A 20,277-nucleotide genomic window follows, 5' to 3' on the forward strand; every position below is an offset into this window, starting at 1 on the left:
ACTTAGTTTGAGTGTTATCCATCATGTTTTGCTTCATAGAAATGAGTTGATCTTTCCAATTAGACATTAAACAAGAAGCCAAGTGCATACACATTAGCACTAATCACAATTCGCATCCTGGTGTAAGTTAAGAAACTCAAATAACAGATTAATACATTTCAAAAGAGTAAAAGCATTTGATATTTTTCATCAAGGATGGGTGCTGATAAGGAACCGATCCTGCTAGATTAGCCTTGAAGACCCAAAGCTCTAAGTATAAAGGGAGGTGCTAAAAAAAACTATATATAATATTTGGAGTTGGCATGGGAGTTGTCTAACACTGCGAAGGGCAGCTGCAGAACTGCCATACTTTCATTTGTGTTTGGACCACAGATTATTTACCACTGGACAAAGGGGTGGTTTCAAGGACTCTACCATGATTATTTCTTTTCTCCTTTGCTTCAGCATTTTGCTGGGCACTACAGGTATGTATCAACACAAAATATTAGGACCAATATTCAGAACCAAAGATAATATATTTTTTTATTTTGTGTACCAATGATAACATTTTATTTTAGGTGAATATAATTAGAAGTTCTACAACATACAGTATATCACTACTGGCCCAAGTTGACTAGAATAGATGGTGCAGAATGTATATATCTCTACTTGGGAGGAGAAAGGTGTACATTTCATTGCTTCTTATGGTTGAGATGGCCCCTATTAACAAAGGGCTTTTGATTTGAATGTTTAGGGTTTAATGTATATTTGGCATCATGTGTTTTTCTCTATGGTCAGTATCATTATTGAGTGCCATCATAACTACTAGTCATTGTATGGATAGTGTTTTTCCAGAATGTCATATCTTCTTTTTGGTTCTTCCACTTCTCAATAGCATCTTCAAGATTGTTGTTGAGGCCATCCTTCTTGTTGCTTGTATTCTTTTTTCCACTTCATCTTGTCCAAATATAATTATATTTTGTATTCAAAATAAATATTATATTAAATTGCTTTAAAAAGAAGGAATTCAAAAAATGAAGGCACTGTCAAGAAACATTCAGATTTGTTTTTAAAACATAGCATCAGCTCTCTCTCTATTGTAGTCTCATCTTTGAAAAACCACATCATTTGGTAATTTGATAATTAGGCATTTTATTAAAACTATGAAAATGCCTCCAACAGACACAAGTAAAGTTAAAACAAAAGAAAGACTTATGGCTTTGTCCTACAACAAAAGAAGCATATCTTAACACATGCCCCAAGAGCTTTACACATAGAAAAAATGGAAATGAAACCTAAAAATGTGAGTTAAGTTACAAGCATGAGTAAAGTTCATATGATACAAATATTAACCTAAACACACCAAAATTAGTTTGAAATAAACTTTTTGCTCTCAGTAATGAATCTGTTCAAGTCTGTGCATCACTATGATATTTGTCAAGTTTAGTAAAGGCTCAGGCCTGTTTTAGAAGTCAACTATTTGTCTTCAGTGATGGGTGAAACACTGCAAATAGTGTGTTGCAGTCTGGCCTGCAACAATATCAGTGGTGGAGTCATTTCAATATATTTGTAAAACTGACAATGGTGCTTTAAATATCGGTGGTGAAATTTGACATGTTGAAGAATAGGATACAAGAGTATTTGCAAAAGATCTTCAGGACCTGGCATTCTTATTTGTAAAGCAGATATTTTAGTAGTAAGAAGGACAATACTGTTGAACTGAAAGCCTCAATAAATGAAATGACCAAGACTTCGCAAGAGCTTCACTTACATATTCGGATGGCATCATTATTATATTAAAACCTAGACCATGAAGATGTAAAATAAGGTATAACTGGCTTACTATATAGAAACAGTTAGTATACAACTGTCTATATGATGTTCTGATATGTAAATATCTATTTAATCCTTACAGAACAGTAATATCTGCATAACTAAACATATTTCCTTTACAGCAACAACAGCACATATCATACAAAAGATACTATAATTAGAAGATATGACAACCAGCTTGTTTAAGAAGCTTTATTTACGTTGGTTATCTTTCACTATTGTGATGAAATGCTGAATAAATTCATCAAAAATGTTAATAATAGGCCTTCAAAGGACAAGGCACATTAGAACTGTTTTAGCGACAACACTTGCATTAGAAGCAGATGGATATCCCTAGTGTGTTTGCCAGTTGCTAGTAAACAAACTAAAAAAAACACATTAATCTTGGGTCAGAATGAATGAAATCTCTCTTGCTGTTCATGGCACAAGAATTTGTTGTAACATTGCATCAAGAGACAAAAGTTGCCGCATAGTCATTACCAATAAATGTGCCGGTTGTGATAGTCTTTAAGATCAGTGATAATGGGAGCTTTGTTGATATTAGAAGAATTTGTTCTGGGTAGTGATTTAATCCTTAAAGTTGAAACAGTTCTGTTCAACCATACATTATCCAAATGCTGGTGTACTACAACTCTCATAATATTATTAAAGGGGAACTAGCATGTACAAATCCATGAGCTGGTTTTACAGGGGATTGTTAGTGAAGTCTAATGATTATTAACTACTCAGTTTGTTCATAAAACACAAAAGTAGTGCATGAACATGGAAACCAGTTTCAAGAAAACAAAAGGATTCATATTGTAAAAGTGATGGCAAATGGTGGGAATTGTAGCTCAGTATGTAGAGCTGGAAGCAATCCAAATTATCACTATAATCTCTCTATATTAGATCAGAGCAATACAGCTAGGTGCATATGTAATTAAGGTTGGGACACCTACAGTATCTTGGGCAGATTGGCAGTGCAATGGCACAGTTATATTGCAGTAGTGTTGATACGCATGATTTACACTGATGAATTCTCTAGCATCCATACTGAATTCTGGGAATTCTATATTGGAAACTTGAATGCAATGCCAAGCTTTTAAGAAAGGGGCACATTGTTGCATAAACACTAAATCAATGTTGTTGCACTACAGTTTCCAGCATGCCTTTAATTTTGATAGTATGTTGGGGAAAGTTAGGGAATGTTGAGATAGTCCACCAACATTTTAGCAATATGTTTGAGCCCAGAAGATCTTCCAATAAGGTTCCTGCCTGATTTCCATACCACCACTTTCCTGTTCTTTTGTTCTTGTGATTGGAAATGAAGGGCATTAAATACATTCTTTCTATCACCTATAGTAATAAGTCACATCAACTGGACTTGCTGTATTTTCTTTTTCCTTGAAGATGTTTCACTAGTTATCAGACTGGCTTTCTCAATTCAGAATAGATATACCATGAATGAGACCCTTCACAGACATCTTTCTATCAGTGAGCAACTAAATTAAAATATGCTCTGTTTGATTATGGTACAATGTCCCCATGTCAAAATGACATAATAATCTCCCTATGCTAGATAGCATTAAGCTAACTGATGCAGAATTGATAGGATCCCATACCTGTACTTTGTGATAAAATTTGGGTAATTTATTTTGAAGAGCTAGTGGGTGCAATGAGGAACATATGTTGAGGAATAAGACCTTTGTGTTTTACTTACAAATATGTTAGAGCTGGCACAATCTTGAGAAAAATAACACATTTCTGTGAAATGGGCTGTGTAATCGGTTGTTGCTAATTTCCTCTGATGTGGTAAGCATTAATCAATGTGTAATTGGAACAATCGCTTTCCTTGGGCCAAAAACAACACTCTAACTCGTTCCCATACACCTCTCTCAAACTCATGTTCTACAAATTTGCATACTTCACTGCCCAGGGTCAGTCTGCACAGATCACAGCTGCCTACAGGGATTATTTAACATTTTACACACGGAAGTGTAAATCAATTGAGATATAATGGTGCTGCATGGCATATACTTATGACACTGATCTAGTTTCTATCTAGCTACTATACATTTTGTCACTGGTAATGTAGTTTTTGTATTTATTGTTATTGTTCTGTATGAATCATTGAGCACTGGATGCTATACGGACAGACTATAGTTATCTCTGCTGTTACTGAGCATCTTCTCACAGCATCCCAAAACTAGCTGTTTGCAGTTCTGCAGCTTTTGAGAATATTATGTAAGTAAGACGTAAATTGGGTGCTGTGGTTGAGTCTTCTTTTATGTGCAAAAAGTGACAGCTTGTCTGTACAAAAGAACTAAAGCTATAACTATTACTTAAAGGAGGAGAGGCTAAAATTGAGTAAGCTTTATTAGAAAGGTCTTTATAAATACACCAGTAAATCCAAATCAAAGTAACGCTGCTCTGAGTCCTCTGTCAAAAGAAACACCACAATTATTTCCTTCTATTGTGTGGACATGGGCTTCTGTATCAGACTTCCTTTTTGAGCTTATACCTCCAGGGCATGGCCTTGAGCATGCTCAGTTTGCTCCTCTCCCCCTCCCTCCTCCCCTCCTTGCTGTAATCTGAACCCAGAGCTGTGAGCGAGCAGGGGGAGACTCAGGCAGGAAGTGATGTTACACCAAGCCAATATGGCAGTTGCTATCCTAAACAAACAGAGAACACTTCAAGAGCTGTTTACTCAAGTATGGTAAATCATTCTGCAGAATAAATATAGTGTTATAGCTTGCACTATTGTGGCTAATCTATTGGCAATGAATTGCTTCAATAGCTTTCCTTCTCCTTTAATTCTCTTTTTCTGTGGTGGGATTATTAGTTTGATTCTGACCAGGGTATTATTTTATGGTGCCTCCGGGCAGGTAGATTTTTCTTATTAAACTGACCCTAGGATGAATGAGGAACTACAAAGTGATGGCTGTCTTATATTACAACAGAAAAGAGAAATTTACTTTTTCAATTAAAACAAAACATTTATACCCTGATAGGATACCTAATAAAGTAATACAAATGCAACTGATATCAGTCAAAATTTCCCATCAAAATCTTTTCATTTCAACTACAACTTTTCACAAACCGGCTTTATTTAGTTTCAAATTGTTTATACATGGCTTGTTTTATATTATATTTTTTTATACATGGATCCACAATGTTCCAGGATATAATTTCTTCTTTATTAAGGCTATTAATAATATGCTAAATTACAAAAGGCTGGGGATAAAACATTCCCATCAGAACTGTGCACTTATATCTAAAAGGGCTCATGCACTGGTCCGCTGTTTAATTATCTTTCTAATTGGCCCCCCTTGAATATTGTGCAATGTGGATAGCCACCCAAATGTATGTATGTAACAATGTATATAAGGTAATAGTAGTGTAGTTTGATGTGGGTGAAACCTGTGGGTTGCCTATGGTAAGCCTTTAAGGCTTGGATGAAAAAGCCTAGGAACCACTGGCTCACAAAAGATCTTCCTTTCACCAGTATTTCCCCTGATACTTTATAGGGGGTTATTTATAATTTGCAGTGCAGGGTGCAAAGTGCAAATCCACCATTTTTTTGTACTTTGCACCCTGCCCAGCACATAGCAAAAATGCAGCATAAATCAGTGCTCCAAAATTGAGAGCAGAGAGAAGGCACGAGGTGCATGAAAGTTCCCCATTAGAGATCTGCATCCTGCCTCTCCGATGCGGGGCCTGCAATTGGCAGCACTATATTCAAGATGAGCAAGTTTAACATCAAGAAGCACCAAGGAGAGTGCAAAGTGTTCGTATCCATAAATTTCAAAACTAATTACATAATCTTTTTTTTTTATTGACAGCAGGGAGCCATAATGTTCGGAATTCAGCAGCTAACAGTTATTACAGACCAGGTAAGCCTTATTTTTATTTAGTATCACTTAAACATTGAATAGGCCATTATTCTACTTAGAAATATATGTTTGTTGAATGTTGGTAGTAGAATGAGGAGGCTGGGACTACTTTATACTTGTAACTGTTGAGCAAATGATTAGTAATATCCAACAGAAAAATATAGATAATGTAATGGCAAAATTGCAAAAAGCTTATAATACAAGCTATTTAAGACTTGAACCCCACATTCTTCCTTTCATTTCTTGCTTCCTTGGGATGAAGAGATAGATGAGTTGGGTGAAAACTTTAGAGATGTGTGCCAAACTCATCCATAGTTTACTGTTTAAAGCCTTTAGAAACTCCTTTTTTTTAACTATACCAGTTATATTCAGTGCAGTGAGTGATATTGTAATTATAATTAATCCTCATGATACCTTCTTAATGCTAGAGCATCATCTAACAGATTCCTGTCTGTACTGTCCTAGCTTCTTGTTCTTTTTACGCATTCACCACCAGAGCCCTAAATCCTCCCATCAAATATGTCTGACATCTGCTATGTATATGCTATATCAAAACAAGATGACTTTTGGAAGGGATTATTCTCATTAGAAAATTCTCGTTCATTTGCAAATATGTTTGGGGTGACTACATGAGAGAGGCAAAAATGAGAACATTTTATGAAAGACTTTTTTTTCACTAATCACAATAGTGCTACACCAATCATCTCATTATCTAACATACCCAGAGTACATTGCAATATTTTCTTGCCAATATTACGTTGTAATCAAGCTTCAGCAGTGATGGGTGGTTAAATAGTGTTCAGTTTTTGCCTTCAGCAAAGACTTCTTAAACCAATAAAAGACAGACAAATGTACACAAGGTCAATTATATTGTACCAGGCCAATGCCCAAGAATGACTTGGAAAGGTTTAATTGTGAATTATTCAATGGTTATTGAACTTCAGACCCAATCCTGCTTTAATGCTTGCTGTTGCATTTACAGTTATTAGGAAACAGGCAAAATCATTCTTAAACTACAAACTGTCCATCTTCTTTCAGGTTCAAGCATAAACACCAATTTGGGTAAGTACTATTTATGTCAGTATTACGTAGAGCCTGCACCTTTTATTATAGCATGTTTAGAATATTATGACAAATGAAATTGGGAACTGCAACCAACTTTTCTGCTTTTTGAAATTATCCTTCTGTTTTGATTCTCTCCAACCTTAGGACAGTGTGTATTTGTTAGCAGGTTATGTTGCTATGCTATCAAGATATCTGATAAATAAGTTATAGTTTTTTTGAAACGGAAGAAGATTTAGACATTTGAATTACCCATACATGTGCAGGTGTTAAATGCCAATATGGCTGCACTTGACCAAGTTAATAGCCTTCTGACCTCACTACAGGCCCCAAATGAAGCTCTTCTCAATTGCTCTCTGAAAAATTCCTTGAAAAAGATAATTATCACAAGTTTTCGGTGTCTACTGGTTATATTTATTAATTTAACTCATTCTTTGTCTTTGTGTCCTTTAGGATTCCAAAGGCACCTGATTACCTTCACCAATAGTGAGTGACATAAACTTTCTGCTAAGTAGAGATGAGGATATTTTTCATGCATTCAGTGCTTTCCGAAAATCAAGTTGTTTCATAACTAGAACATTGAAGATTGTTTTCTCATTTTTTGCAACTCTATTTGTTCCCTACCTGTCCAAAAAGGCAGTAAAAGTTTAAAAGCTATTCCAAAGGCATAATCTTTACCTGTGCTACGTTTTGTATGCTAATGTTGTACTGTATTCAAACATCAGAGGGGTGACTTGTTGTTTAGAGTGGAAGAAATTAATTTAGTATCTCTAGTGAAGATCAAGTAAAGAAAGAACAGACGAGTGAAGAAAGACTCACACTTGCATTAGTCACTCAGTCAAAATCTGAGATTAGAGTTCACCCACTTTCTATTCATTCCTATGGGGATATTAGAATCACATTTATCAACTGGTGAAAGTTTATCATTTGATAAATACAATGATATAAAGCCCACAGGAATACATGGAAAGTGAGTGATTTTTTTTTGTAGTGAGCTCTAATCTCATATTCTGATAAATCAGACCCTTTATAGGCTTTAGGGCCTAGGGTAAATGCCATTCAAATTATACCTAATATACTGTAATGCATTAGAGTGTATTCAAAGTAAATTTAAGCAAGAAACAATCCCGATCAATTCAGGTGCTGAGTAAAACTTGATTGAAAGGAAACATTTTGGGATGGTTTGTTCCTTTTTTACTAATTACTTCCCCTTTCCAATTCTCTATTTACAGATACCAAAAATCCAGCAGAAAAAGAATATGATTCCTATAAAAGTAAGTTTTGAATGACGTATAAAGTTTATTTTGCATTAAAGGGTGCTATCTTACACACAGTTAGTTATCTATATACAGGTATAGGATCCATTATCCGGAAACCCGATATGCAGAAAGCTCCGAATTACGGAATGGCTGTCTCCCATAGACTCCATTTTATCCAAATAATCCAAATTTTTAAAAATTATTTCCTTATACTTTGTAATAATAAAACAGTAGTTTGTACTTTATCCCAACTAAGATATAATTAATCCTTATTGGAAGCAAAACCAGCCTATTGGGTTTATTTAATGTTGATGATTTTCTAGTAGACTTAAGGCATGAAGACCCAGATTACAGAAAGATCCGTTATCCAGACAACCCCAGGTCCCGAGCATTCTGGATAACAGGTCCCATACCTGCATATATATATATATATACATATATATATATCAAATATTTGCTTACATTGCCCTTTTTTTTATATCTTATGTAATTGGTCACATTAGTTCATCCAAATGTTTGTCCATTGATATTTCAAGATATTTTATTGGCCTTGATGTCAGTTCCATAAAAGCACAAAAGAACATTCATTGTTAGCAAAATTAATTTTAGAATACACACATTTATAATACACAAGAGTCAATAATATCTTGGGATTTATATCCTTATTGTACCCAAGAACCAGGAATTCAGATAGTAAATGGTGTTTTCACTAGCGATGTCACTGAAACTTGTATATTATAACAAATAATGTACCACCGATGTAACATATGAGTATTACAGAAGTCACTGCGGAGTTCCAGAGCACTCAACCTTTAGCCCCATGTCTTTATAGGGTCGCTGCACTCCTTGATGACTATTATTATCCATGTATTTTACAACAGAGGGTACCTTATTCCCTATATAATTAATATATGTATATGACAGCTGACAAGATAAACAAGATAAACTCATGTGCTTGGCCCTTTTGCTTTATACCAGGTGAATATCTTCTTCGTAAACACGAAGTGGCCCCTGCCAATTTTTCAAGATGTAAGTGTTCTCTGTTAAATTACTTGCTATTCATTAATGCAATTAGTTTTTATTAAATAATGCCAAATGTTTACTAGTTTGCTTAGGCAAAGTCTGTTTGTATGTAACTGCAAAATGGATGGGGTACTTTCATCTGAAAAGTTTAGGTTGGAGTACCAATGGAAAGACTACAGAAATAAAAAGGACAGGAAGCACACAACTTGGTGTGATATAAAAATAAACATTTCCTTTATACTAGCAGTTACCAAACTGTGGAGCTGGTTCCCTGGGTAGCCTTGGAGAAGTGCCAGGAAAGATCAACCAGTAGGCCAGCTAGGTTGAGTATTGGTGAGAATGGCCATTTGCCTTTCTAGATATAAGTGAAAGCCCAGCCGTAAGGTCAATTTAGGGTGAGGTTTTGGGTGAATATGTATTTGCTGTGCTTAATATTCTTGGAACTATGGCTGAATGACAGATACACGGATAGTTTCCTATATTAGTACCCATGTCATGAGCTTAGTGGAACCCTGGCCAAAGGGGGCTTGGAATGAGAAATGTCTGACAACCATTGCCCTATGTAGTTTAATGTATTTAAAACCTCACATTATTTTGTTGTATTTGCCAAACTAGTGATTTTTAACAATGTTATTGTCTGAGCAATATTTTGTATTAAAGGAGAAGGAAAGTCTTCTTCCACTTGGGGATGCCAAATGTTAGGCACTCCAAGTGATTGTAATGACTTACCTGAAACCCCGGCCGGTGCTCCTATCAGCAGAAAACAGCACCGGCCCGGGGTTAATCTGGCGAGCACCATTGACCGATAATTTTCCGGCTTCTTCTTTCTTTAAATTTCTCCGGGGCACACGCATGCGCAGTAGAACTAAATAGCAGACTTTTTAGTTACAGTTTTCTGCTGATAGTAGGTAAGTATATACAGTCAAGTGGAAGTGGAAGAAGACTTTCCTTCTCCTTTAAATTGTGTTTAGCCTATCATGTATATTTGCAAACATCATCCACTTATTGTCATCTATATGTCTCCAGGCTCTGACAAAGGAATCTGCTCTACATGGGGAGCCAATCATTTCTTTACCTTTGACAATGACCTCTATCAGTTCAGTGGTTCCTGCAACTATGTTTTAGCTACTGTCTGCCACAGTACCACTCCAGAGTTCAACATCCAAGTGCAGAGGTCAGGGGGAACCAGCATAACCCGAACCATCATTCAGATTGGCCTTATCAATGTGGTGATCCAAGGGAGTACAGTTATAGTATTGGGAAGGTAAGTTATTTTCTTAAACCTTAATTGTGATTAGGCCTGTTAAAGGAGACATGGAAAGCTCTCTGTAATGTGATATTTGCCTGTTATGGTTATACACATGGACAGATGAGTGATGGAAGTGACCAAAACCTTTACTGGGAAGCCATTTGTTATGCTTTTCTTTTTATTGCAGGACAATTAATTTGCCCTACACAGCAAATGGGATTGAGATTACCAAAACTGGAGCTGTGACCAGACTCTATGCTAAACAAAAGGATTTTGAGCTCATAGTAACATGGAGCACAAACGGAAATCTCATGGTGAGCTGGGAAGGGATTAAAAGTTCATTTTAAACAGACTAATATAAGCTGATTTAATACAAACATAAAAAATGTAAAGTGAATTGCTGGATTTGGGGGCAACCTTAGCTCCAATTATTTTATCATAAGTATATCATGTATATACATATTTACAACAGGTGGAAATGGACAAGAAATTTATTAACAGAACGTGTGGACTCTGTGGAAACTATAATGGTATCCCCAGGGATGACTTTATGGTGGATGGTAAGTCACTATTATCTGATGTGGTTTGTGGTCTTTCAATATTTATACATACAGGTAGACTATTCTAAGCCTGATTAAAAAGCTGTATATTTGTTACTGGGGGGGGGGGGGTCAGCTTACCTATTCTGTAGCATAGCTGTCTGAAATGTTTATTTTAACTGCATTCTTCCTCAAGCCAATAGCCCACGAGATGTTTTGACCACTGTTGTTATCAAGCAGAAAATGGAGGTGGTCAAAGGGACCATATGTGCCATACTCCTGCTATAGACCAAAGAGGTGTAAGGGAAATGTTCTGCTAATGCAGATGTGATAGTTGCAGGTGGACAATCGCTTAGAAATGTTTCCTGAGTGGTGATTCACCTGCCATTGCCATTTGTGAGCAACTTTTAGAGATGTATGGAAAGCAGATAGGGACATTTTTACCACTTGACCACCAACAGCAACCCCTGTGTCACAGGCCTTAAGATGGCCATACATGCCTAGACTTGGTGGTACTGGTTAGTGACAACCATTATGTATAGACATGTGTGGCACCTCTGGGATGGGGTCATTTTTATCTAGAAACCATCTACCTGCCCAAAATCAAGCACTAGTTTTACTGATGTCTGCGAAATTTTCAAAGATTTAAGTTTGAGGGTTTACCCTGCTGCTTAATTCTTTACATGCTACTAGCATGTAAATGCAGGAACTGTTCATAAAGCTTGATATTTGTAAGTAACTGTCTTAAAATAAATAGCTGGATTATAGCAACTCTAAATAGTTGAAAATTATCAGGAGAAGCATGTGGCAGGACAAACGACTTTTTATAAACTCTTTCTACTTCCACTAACAATAATTTTTTTGTTTTTCAGGAAAGTTAGCGATGCCATACCAGTTTGCTAACTTGCACCAGATTGACGACCCTGGTGTAATATGCCCCCTTCAACTGCCCCCAGTCAAAACTGCACACAAAAAAAGCTATGTATGTATTCTCTATATTTAGCAATTTACAAAAGTATTTAAAAATCCAAGAATAAGATAAACTGAAGGACAGATATGGGAATGCACTTGGGAAATAGAGTGACATCTTGTAGTTAACTTATCACTTGCAATGTATTATCTTGTTTAAAAAAACTTGTCTTGACACATTGAAATTTTCTGGTTGAGCATCCAATTCTGGATGTGTTTGGTACCACTGCATAAGAGCGAAGGGTTACGAGGCAGATGGGTGTGCAATGGAATGCCCTAGCTTAAATGCCATAATTATACATTTCAGCATAAGTTGGACAAAGAGAAATATTGGATACATGTAGAGGATTTGTAACCAATTTTGAAAATCTGAATGTTCTTCTTTTAGACCGATGAGTGCTTTGCTCTTCTGAAGCAAGTCTCCTCTTCATGTGCGGTGTCCAAACTTCCTTTCCTGAAACTGTGCCAGCTGGACATGCAAGACTGTGCCCAACCTGGTGCTAAAAGCTGTGCCTGTGCAACCCTTGCACAGTATTCTATGCGGTGTTCCATGTGCAACCAACCCATCAGTAATTGGAGGACCAGCCAGCTATGCCGTAAGTAATAGCTTTGGGCCATTGTAAAATGATTCATCTTTGGTTCTCCAGATGTTGGTTAATTACTGCTCTCAGTTACCAAAGGACAGCTGGATGGCCACAGATTCAGGTTAGATATACATACCCTGTAGAAACAGTCCCAAACCATGAAGACGGTTCACTTTGCACTATAACATAAATTGAGCCTAGTCCTGTTGCACCATAGAAATACTATGAAACAGTTCTCCTTTCCACCTCAGCTTGGGGGCTGTTAACGGCACATTGGCCCCTTACCAATGATCTACTTAAGTAATCTGTGAATCATACACTATGGCATTTACCGTACAATGAGAATAGGCTTTGTCCTTCCAGTTAATTATAGCATTTGCAGCACATTCTGGCTTTGGTTACTGTTGACTTGCCTTTCCTATAGTGTACATTTGTATCCCATCTATATCTTTCAATGTACAGAATGAGGAAGGCAAATGAATGTTTCCCACCCATCAGTAGATAAGACCCTAGAGCCTGTGTTCAACCTATGATAACTAAGACTGTGTGAAATACTATCAACCCAATGTTTTAAGCATTAATTGAGGGTCACCTTTCTATATCTTTTATATTTGCCCCCTTCACAAACTGAAAACACACAATCACCAATAGGTGGAAACTAATCAGCAATAATTATCTTTTCTGTTTAATTTTCTAGCCATGGAAGCATGTCCATCTAACCAGATATACAAGGAGTGTGCAGCACCCTGCAGTCCCACTTGCTCTAATCCTACCTATACCTGCTCATCACACTGTGTACATGGATGCTTTTGCCCACCAGGTAATACAAGAATGATAGCGAGAATTAACATATCTACTACCTATACTAAACACCACCTCTATCTACAGACAAATTAGTGGTGACATATTATTACCTACGTTACAAAACATTCTGAACAACAACAGTCGGTGACACTGCACATGCAGACTGTGCTCCAGGCAACTGTTGAGAAGCTAGATTTAGGGATTGTCCGGAATTATTCAGCAGAAAATGTGGTTCATCTGTCATAAAATCTCATGCTACAGTGTTGATTTTTCTTCTAATGAAAAATGCACTGGTTCCTGAGCTGTTGTGTAGTATTAATCTGAATGAATGACTAATTACCTTTCAAAATTATATATATTGTTCATTAAAGTGATATCGTCAAAAAATATCACAGTGATGTTATGAAACAGGGTGCATTCATTTATAGAAGAGATCCAGTTGGCATGAACTTTGTTATTCTTCTCTGACAGGCACTGTCCTTGATGACCTATCAAAAAATCTCACCTGTGTTCCCGTCAGCCAATGCCCCTGTGTTGTTAATGGAAAACTGTACACCCCGGGGGAACAAATGAAATCTGACTGCAGTGACTGGTAAGTAGGGATAGATGACATAAAGAAAGGAGGTACATCGCTATTGCATAAAAAAAACTACTTCTTAATCATCAATATACTCAACCTTTGGATAAAATAAGCCCTCCCTACATTCTTATTGACCCAGAAGAAGGTGAAAAACACTAGACTTGTAGCTGTCTACAGTCTGCCACAAAAAGTAAATCTATTACTAAAATCTTAAACGGCAACTGGACCAGTTCCAAGATCAGCATTTTAGAGTATTAATCTCATTAGTTTTATATTTTCTCACTTGCTAAAAAGGCAGCCAAATCTTTATCGAAACGAATATGTTAACTGCCAATACAACCACTTCAAAAGGAGAATTTACCAAGTTTATAGCGTGCACCATAAAACCCTCTTCTGTAGTATATATCTTTCCAATTCAGCAAGACCATTGAGGGAATGAAATAAAAGTCGCAAAGAGAAAAACAATTTGAACCAATAAGAATAAAAATTTGTATTTCCCAATGTAATATTCTTCCTTAAACTGATATTGCATTGCGAATTTGAATTGTGCACTCCTAATAGCATGGAAAAAATGTAGCCAACAGGCACACATTTCCTAAGTCAAGTAGTACTTTATTCGATTAGTTTGGGAACCATGCAACTTCCTATTATTTCTAACCATGGTTACAGGCTGGCATTTTTGCCACAAAAGGATCTGCAGTCCATTATCGTCTTTGTAGTGTAAATATCTGTTGCAATCTCTAAAACCATGTGATAAATATTGAGACCTCAGCTGTTACAACAACGGCCTAAGTAATTGACTCATAGGAGCTTTACATCCCTCAGCAGGTTGACAAATACAATTTTTCCCAGCAATTAGCCATTCAGTTTGCCATTCTGTCCAGTTTGGGTTACTGTGGCAGCTTATCTCTTTATTTCACAATACGCCATTATGTGATCAACTTCCTGAATTGTAAGTATGTCATTTCAGGGCTTATTGTGACATAACTAACCAAACTACTCTTCCTGGCTGCTAACAATGACTCCAGAGCCTGTGAACCTTATTATGTTCTTGACAGACAAAAACATTCTTGAGTTTCAAGACATGTATTAGAGTAAATCTTTGATATTCTCATACATATCTCATAGATATTTTAACCCTAAATACTTAATATGCTGCTGCAAAACTGAATATATCATATTCTGATGATCCTTATAATTATTATTACCTCCTTTCTAGTAAAAGCAACCCATCAGATATTTGGTTTTATCCAGCTCCTTACTAATTGCCTTCTCATACTATGAGTAACTGTTATTACACCTAAAACATAGCATGAATTCTGTGGTGAGCTGGATATGAGTGAAAGCTAAAAGGATTAGTTATGCCAGGTTTCTATGCATGCCTCCACCAATAGGTGAATAGGGACAGGCTTAAACCACTACAAAAAAAGATGTCTATATCTTGGAATATAAACATACTTTAACTCCACATCTTCAAAAAGCCTTCCAAGGAGATATTTGAGGGGATTTAAATAGACCTCTATAGTAGTGCCTGAAAGTTAGAGCTTGAATCAGTGTAGCAGGAACTTCAGTTTATGGCTACACCAACAAAACCAGTCATCATAGAGCTTAGTGCAATCATGTCTGACCTGATATTAATACGTTTATAGCAGAAAAATGACTGTATGAGGGCAATCAAGTACATTGCTCCTGTTATGCCAGTAGTAAATACCTAGCACAGGGATCATACCCTAACTCCATCAAGTATGGTTTCATCCCATGTTGTGCACCACCCCTTCTTCATAAACAGTTACTGCATAGCTGCTATTCATGCACCTGTGTGATTGATCCATTGTGTTAGAATTACATTACAGGGATGTGCATTAACCTATTTGAGTCTTATCTAAAAACTATAATAATAACTCAAAAATATATCAAAGAGGTCATGATTGGTGACCATTTTCAAGACCAAGAGCAGGGTATCTTAAGAAGCAGCATTCTCTGACAAATTGCTCTTTCTTTTCAAAATTTATAGCAAATGCCGTATGGGCCAGTGGAGCTGCACCAGCACCCCTTGTCCTGGGAGATGTGCTTTAGAAGGGGGATCATTTGTTACAACATTTGACACAAATATGTATCGGTTCCACGGAGACTGTGTCTACATTCTTGTCACTGTAAGTCGACGATTAGCTTCAAGGGTCTTCATTATACTCAGAAATATGAAGATGGTATATAGTTAACTGGTTTTCTTAATTTGGATGGGCCTTCTGTTTATATTTCTGTTATTATTGTTTTGAGGCATCTTTGGAATCTCAGTGATCAAGAGTGACTGTACAGAGTACTGAAATATTAGTATATTTCATTTAACCTTTCACCACCTGCTTACTGTGACTTCAAATAGACCACAGCAGTCTTTGTTGAGGAGAGACCCATGGTGAAACAGGCTTTGTTGGGCTCCACTACTTAAATAAGGTGGACCATAAAGTCTACGGCTTTTCATCATTGAGTGCAGGGACTTGTAAGGAGATTTGTAGTACAGCAACACTATACCTACAATTTCCCAGTTCTAACTATTAGCACTGCTTTGTGGGGCCCCACTATAGTTATATCCCAGAGCATTCACCAGAAATAGCATACCCTAAAAATAGCTCTGCTCAAGGCTGTTAGCCTGTGTGTGAGAGTATGGTAAAATCAAGTGTATCATTATATACTTCCTGCATGTTACTTTTATCTGGATTAGGAATACCCTATACAGCAATAACCTAAACAGCGGTTGAGCCTTTATTTATTACAATTAACTCTATTAAAGGGAGATGCTAAATGGAGTCATTTTTGTACTATCATTCATCTATTGTTACACGTTTGCAAATGTTTCCACCTCCATGTATACATATATGGTGTCTGATATAAATGAATGTTCACTATTCTAAAACAGAGCCAAAATCCAGACAACCAATGGACTGTCATGGCAACATTTGAAAAGTGCGGTACAAGCAACACGGAAACCTGTCTGGAAAATATCATCTATACAGCGTCAACTGTGAGTCTTAATTATTTCTGGCTAGAGTTTACTTTGGCAACAGACATACTTTACAGCTAAATATAAATCATACCTTCTAAAAAAAAGTATCTGTTTTTTTCCCTTTGAGTTCCATAATCTCATAGGATCCTATACCTAGTCATGTGTAGGCAGTGTGCTCTTACTTTAGGTAAACATTAGGTAGCTTGGTGTGGAAGGGGAGTGACATAAGTAGATGACCCCAGTCATATAGTGACTTCTATTTAGCAACAGGAAATCAGGAAGGTGTCTGACCCCATAGTAATTTAATTCTATCTAGTTTTCTGCCCCTTGGGTGGTTTTTCAGCTAGCCAGGCTTCTTGCATGTTGATTAGAAAAAATAGAAAGCAGATATAAATATAGAAAGAGGGCTGCGTCTTCAATACTATTATGGCCCCTTGCTCTGCCTAATAAATTGAATCATTATACATTCCAAACACGAATATTGCATTTATGGCCCTTGAGATAATCTGTAACACTTCTCTATGTATTTTAGGGAGCTATAGTAATATCCAAAGAAGATCACATTACAGTGGACAGCCAGATTAAACAGCTGCCTTTTAATAGTGGTAAGTTAAATGTTTTGTGAGATACAATATATGATCCCCTATTCATGATCCAGAAACAATGTCCTGTTTTGTCTTAATATCAATATAATGGATACTAAAGCAATTGGTTCCTAAAGGTTATTTTGTGTTTTGTTTATAGCGGAGGTCAATGTTCTCAGAGTGTCCTCTACAATCTTTGCCCTTATCACGCCCTTTGGTCTGGAGATTGTAATTCAGAGATCCCCAGTCATGAATGTCTACATTAAGCTGAGCAGAAGCTATTTTCGCACCACCAAAGGTAACTGCTTGACACACACATACATAAAACAATTTGTCTACAGATTTTTGCCAAGAAAAACTGAAAAGTTTTGACTGTTCAAAAGAGTTCAAAAACAAAAAAGAAAAGTAGTTTGCAAGGATTAGAACAAGTAACAATACTGTTTGTTTTGATGACATAACTATTAATAATACAATTAGCAAACACAAATAATGTGACACTGGACCTCTATCCAGATTTTAGCAGTTCCATCAACAACAACCAGTCCATATGTGTAATAATATCATAAGAATCAGAGATAAGTTACTAAGTGCACTATAATACAGAGAAGTAACCACTACACATTATATACTCATAGGCAGTAACCAACAGAAAGTACATTTCAGCAAACAGCATATAATTCATTCAGCCTTCAGCTGGAGGACACAAACTTTTATTTTATCGTTTGATGCTCTCATTCAGGTCTGTGCGGTAACTTTAATGGTGAGACCATGGATGACTATCTGTCCAGCTCCGGGGTTATAGAAGGAACAATACCAACGTTTGTAGATTCATGGAAAGCAGCTTCAAATTGCCAACCAGCACAAAACAGTGATATTAATCCTTGCTCCTTGAGTATCTCTAATGGTAAGTGTGGACAGAATGATTTTTTGCTGCCTTTGTTTAGTTTAGTCATCGATTATCCAGCAACTCTGAAACAGATGGCCCACACCTCTTCCCTGTGTTTCATTGTTTGTTTCATCATCTGTGTTATTATAATTCTTATATTTTGGTGTAAATAATAAAATTATATGTTTAATGAGCCAAGTTGTTTGTTTCTTATAGAAAACTATGCAAAAAGTCACTGCTCTGCACTGATGGACGACAAAAGCCCATTTGCAGCCTGCAGTGCTCTGGTGAACCCTGAACAATATTACAAGGTAAAAGCCACAGAAAAGCTTTCATAGACATGGTCCCGAGAGATATGCCCACATGTTTACTTAAATCTGATAGAGGTTCCATCAGTGATTGTTTAAGTGAAAAAAATCATTTGAGTAGATATAGTGTTGGGACTTTATTTTGCCTTTACACACGCTGAGTCGCTTCATTGATACCTTCAACAGGGTCATTGTTTCTTTGACTGGTAGAAAAAATGTGATCTATGGAAGATTTATATTGCCCAGCGCAACCTTACATATGTATACAGTGGAACCTCAATTTTACATCCCCTTAAGTTTTCCCTCATTTTACATTGTTGTTCTCTGGTCCCACCTATATATTATGCATAATACATTTCACTGATTTTACATTTTCCTGGATTCTAGACCATTTTTTTCTGGTCCCCTGAAAATGGGGTTTCTACTGTAGTTATAAATACAAGATTAGAGCAACACGTATACTAAAAGAAAGGGATGCTCCCTTTATCAAAATTAGCTAGTCACAAGTCTATTTTGAGAAATGGGCCTACAAGCTAGTGCAAAGCATTTGCTAAAAAAAATGAAAACTGGCACTTCAATTTTTACTTTTGTCTTTCAGAAATGTGTCTATGAAGCTTGCAATTACCAAGAGACCAATAACTTCATCTGTTCTGCTTTGGCCTCTTATGCTCGAGCCTGTGCCACTAAAGGGGTCGTTCTAAAGAACTGGAGAGAAAGCACCAACTGTAGTGAGTGTTCACTTCAGCATATTTGTAATAGTAATGACTTACTATACTTTTTTAGTAAGTAGTATATAGTTGCAATGTCATGGCTCTAGGATTTTTCATTTTTATATTACAGTTGTTTTAGAAATAATGAGCCTAGTATATTTTCATTAGAAAAACATATATACGTAGGTAGTTTGTTTATGGGTTTTGCTATAAACTTGGTTAAACTCATATGCAATAAGCTACAATAGTTAGTAATAGAGGACTAGCAGACAGGATGCAATTCCACAACAAACATTTTTTGAGGCACATGAATGAGTAAACCTAGCCTATTTTGTTCTGGCCTCCACTCATGTTCTGAGTTGTTGATGTTGATTAAAGGTAAGTCTTCACTATATCAGTGCTGCATTTTGTTAAATAAAGATGAAACTGTTTTGTTCTGTTCCAGTTGTTCAGTGCCCTGGCAATCAGACTTACAGCTATAACACCACCTCTTGTGGTCGAACCTGCCTATCCCTGTCAAACAAAGAACTGGAATGCTACCCTTATGACATCCCAGTGGAAGGCTGCAACTGCCCCACAGGATTATATCTGGATAATAAAAATAATTGTGTAAAGAAAGAGAGTTGCCCTTGTTACCTGGATTCTAATACAATTCTCTTACCCCAACAACAAACCACCTATAACGGCCTCACATGGTAAGACATTGGTGGAATGTATACAGTGCTTAATTACTGGGACAGAAATCTTTATGTAATATAAAGTAGATAACGCATATTTTCTAATGATTTAATATGTATTTTGTCTGCATAATAGTTTGATATTGTACTATAAATTGTGCTTTCTTTTGTAAAAAAAATACCAAAATATACCCATGAACTGATTGCACTCTTTGCACCTGTTTTTGTTGAGTAAAGATACTTGTTCAAACTTCTCATTAATGTCAAACAGAATAGTTACATGAGCACCCTCTAATGGGCAGATTTATTTATATTTTAATTTTAGATTAAATAAAATTCAACAATAATAATAAACCAT

At 36.4% G+C, this 20,277-nt stretch overlaps 1 protein-coding gene across 1 annotated transcript in view; it reads left to right on the plus strand.

Moving 5' to 3' along the window:
- Positions 1 to 328: 328 nt before the first annotated feature.
- Positions 329 to 20,277, plus strand: part of muc6.L (mucin 6, oligomeric mucus/gel-forming L homeolog) — a 67,783-nt gene continuing 47,834 nt past the window's right edge. The window contains exons 1-21 of the mRNA XM_041589617.1: positions 329 to 464; positions 5,634 to 5,684; positions 6,723 to 6,746; positions 7,200 to 7,232; positions 7,979 to 8,020; positions 8,984 to 9,034; positions 10,055 to 10,292; positions 10,465 to 10,591; positions 10,750 to 10,837; positions 11,689 to 11,798; positions 12,174 to 12,381; positions 13,067 to 13,189; positions 13,645 to 13,765; positions 15,768 to 15,906; positions 16,668 to 16,772; positions 17,287 to 17,359; positions 17,499 to 17,636; positions 18,078 to 18,242; positions 18,441 to 18,535; positions 19,131 to 19,260; positions 19,688 to 19,937. Of these exons, the coding sequence (XP_041445551.1) occupies positions 416 to 464; positions 5,634 to 5,684; positions 6,723 to 6,746; positions 7,200 to 7,232; positions 7,979 to 8,020; positions 8,984 to 9,034; positions 10,055 to 10,292; positions 10,465 to 10,591; positions 10,750 to 10,837; positions 11,689 to 11,798; positions 12,174 to 12,381; positions 13,067 to 13,189; positions 13,645 to 13,765; positions 15,768 to 15,906; positions 16,668 to 16,772; positions 17,287 to 17,359; positions 17,499 to 17,636; positions 18,078 to 18,242; positions 18,441 to 18,535; positions 19,131 to 19,260; positions 19,688 to 19,937 (2,360 nt within the window). The 5' untranslated portion in view covers positions 329 to 415. The remainder of the gene's footprint in view (positions 465 to 5,633; positions 5,685 to 6,722; positions 6,747 to 7,199; positions 7,233 to 7,978; positions 8,021 to 8,983; positions 9,035 to 10,054; positions 10,293 to 10,464; positions 10,592 to 10,749; positions 10,838 to 11,688; positions 11,799 to 12,173; positions 12,382 to 13,066; positions 13,190 to 13,644; positions 13,766 to 15,767; positions 15,907 to 16,667; positions 16,773 to 17,286; positions 17,360 to 17,498; positions 17,637 to 18,077; positions 18,243 to 18,440; positions 18,536 to 19,130; positions 19,261 to 19,687; positions 19,938 to 20,277) is intronic.

The sequence above is a fragment of the Xenopus laevis genome, chromosome 4L (assembly GCF_017654675.1).
Source record: "Xenopus laevis strain J_2021 chromosome 4L, Xenopus_laevis_v10.1, whole genome shotgun sequence".
Lineage (NCBI taxonomy): Eukaryota > Metazoa > Chordata > Amphibia > Anura > Pipidae > Xenopus > Xenopus laevis.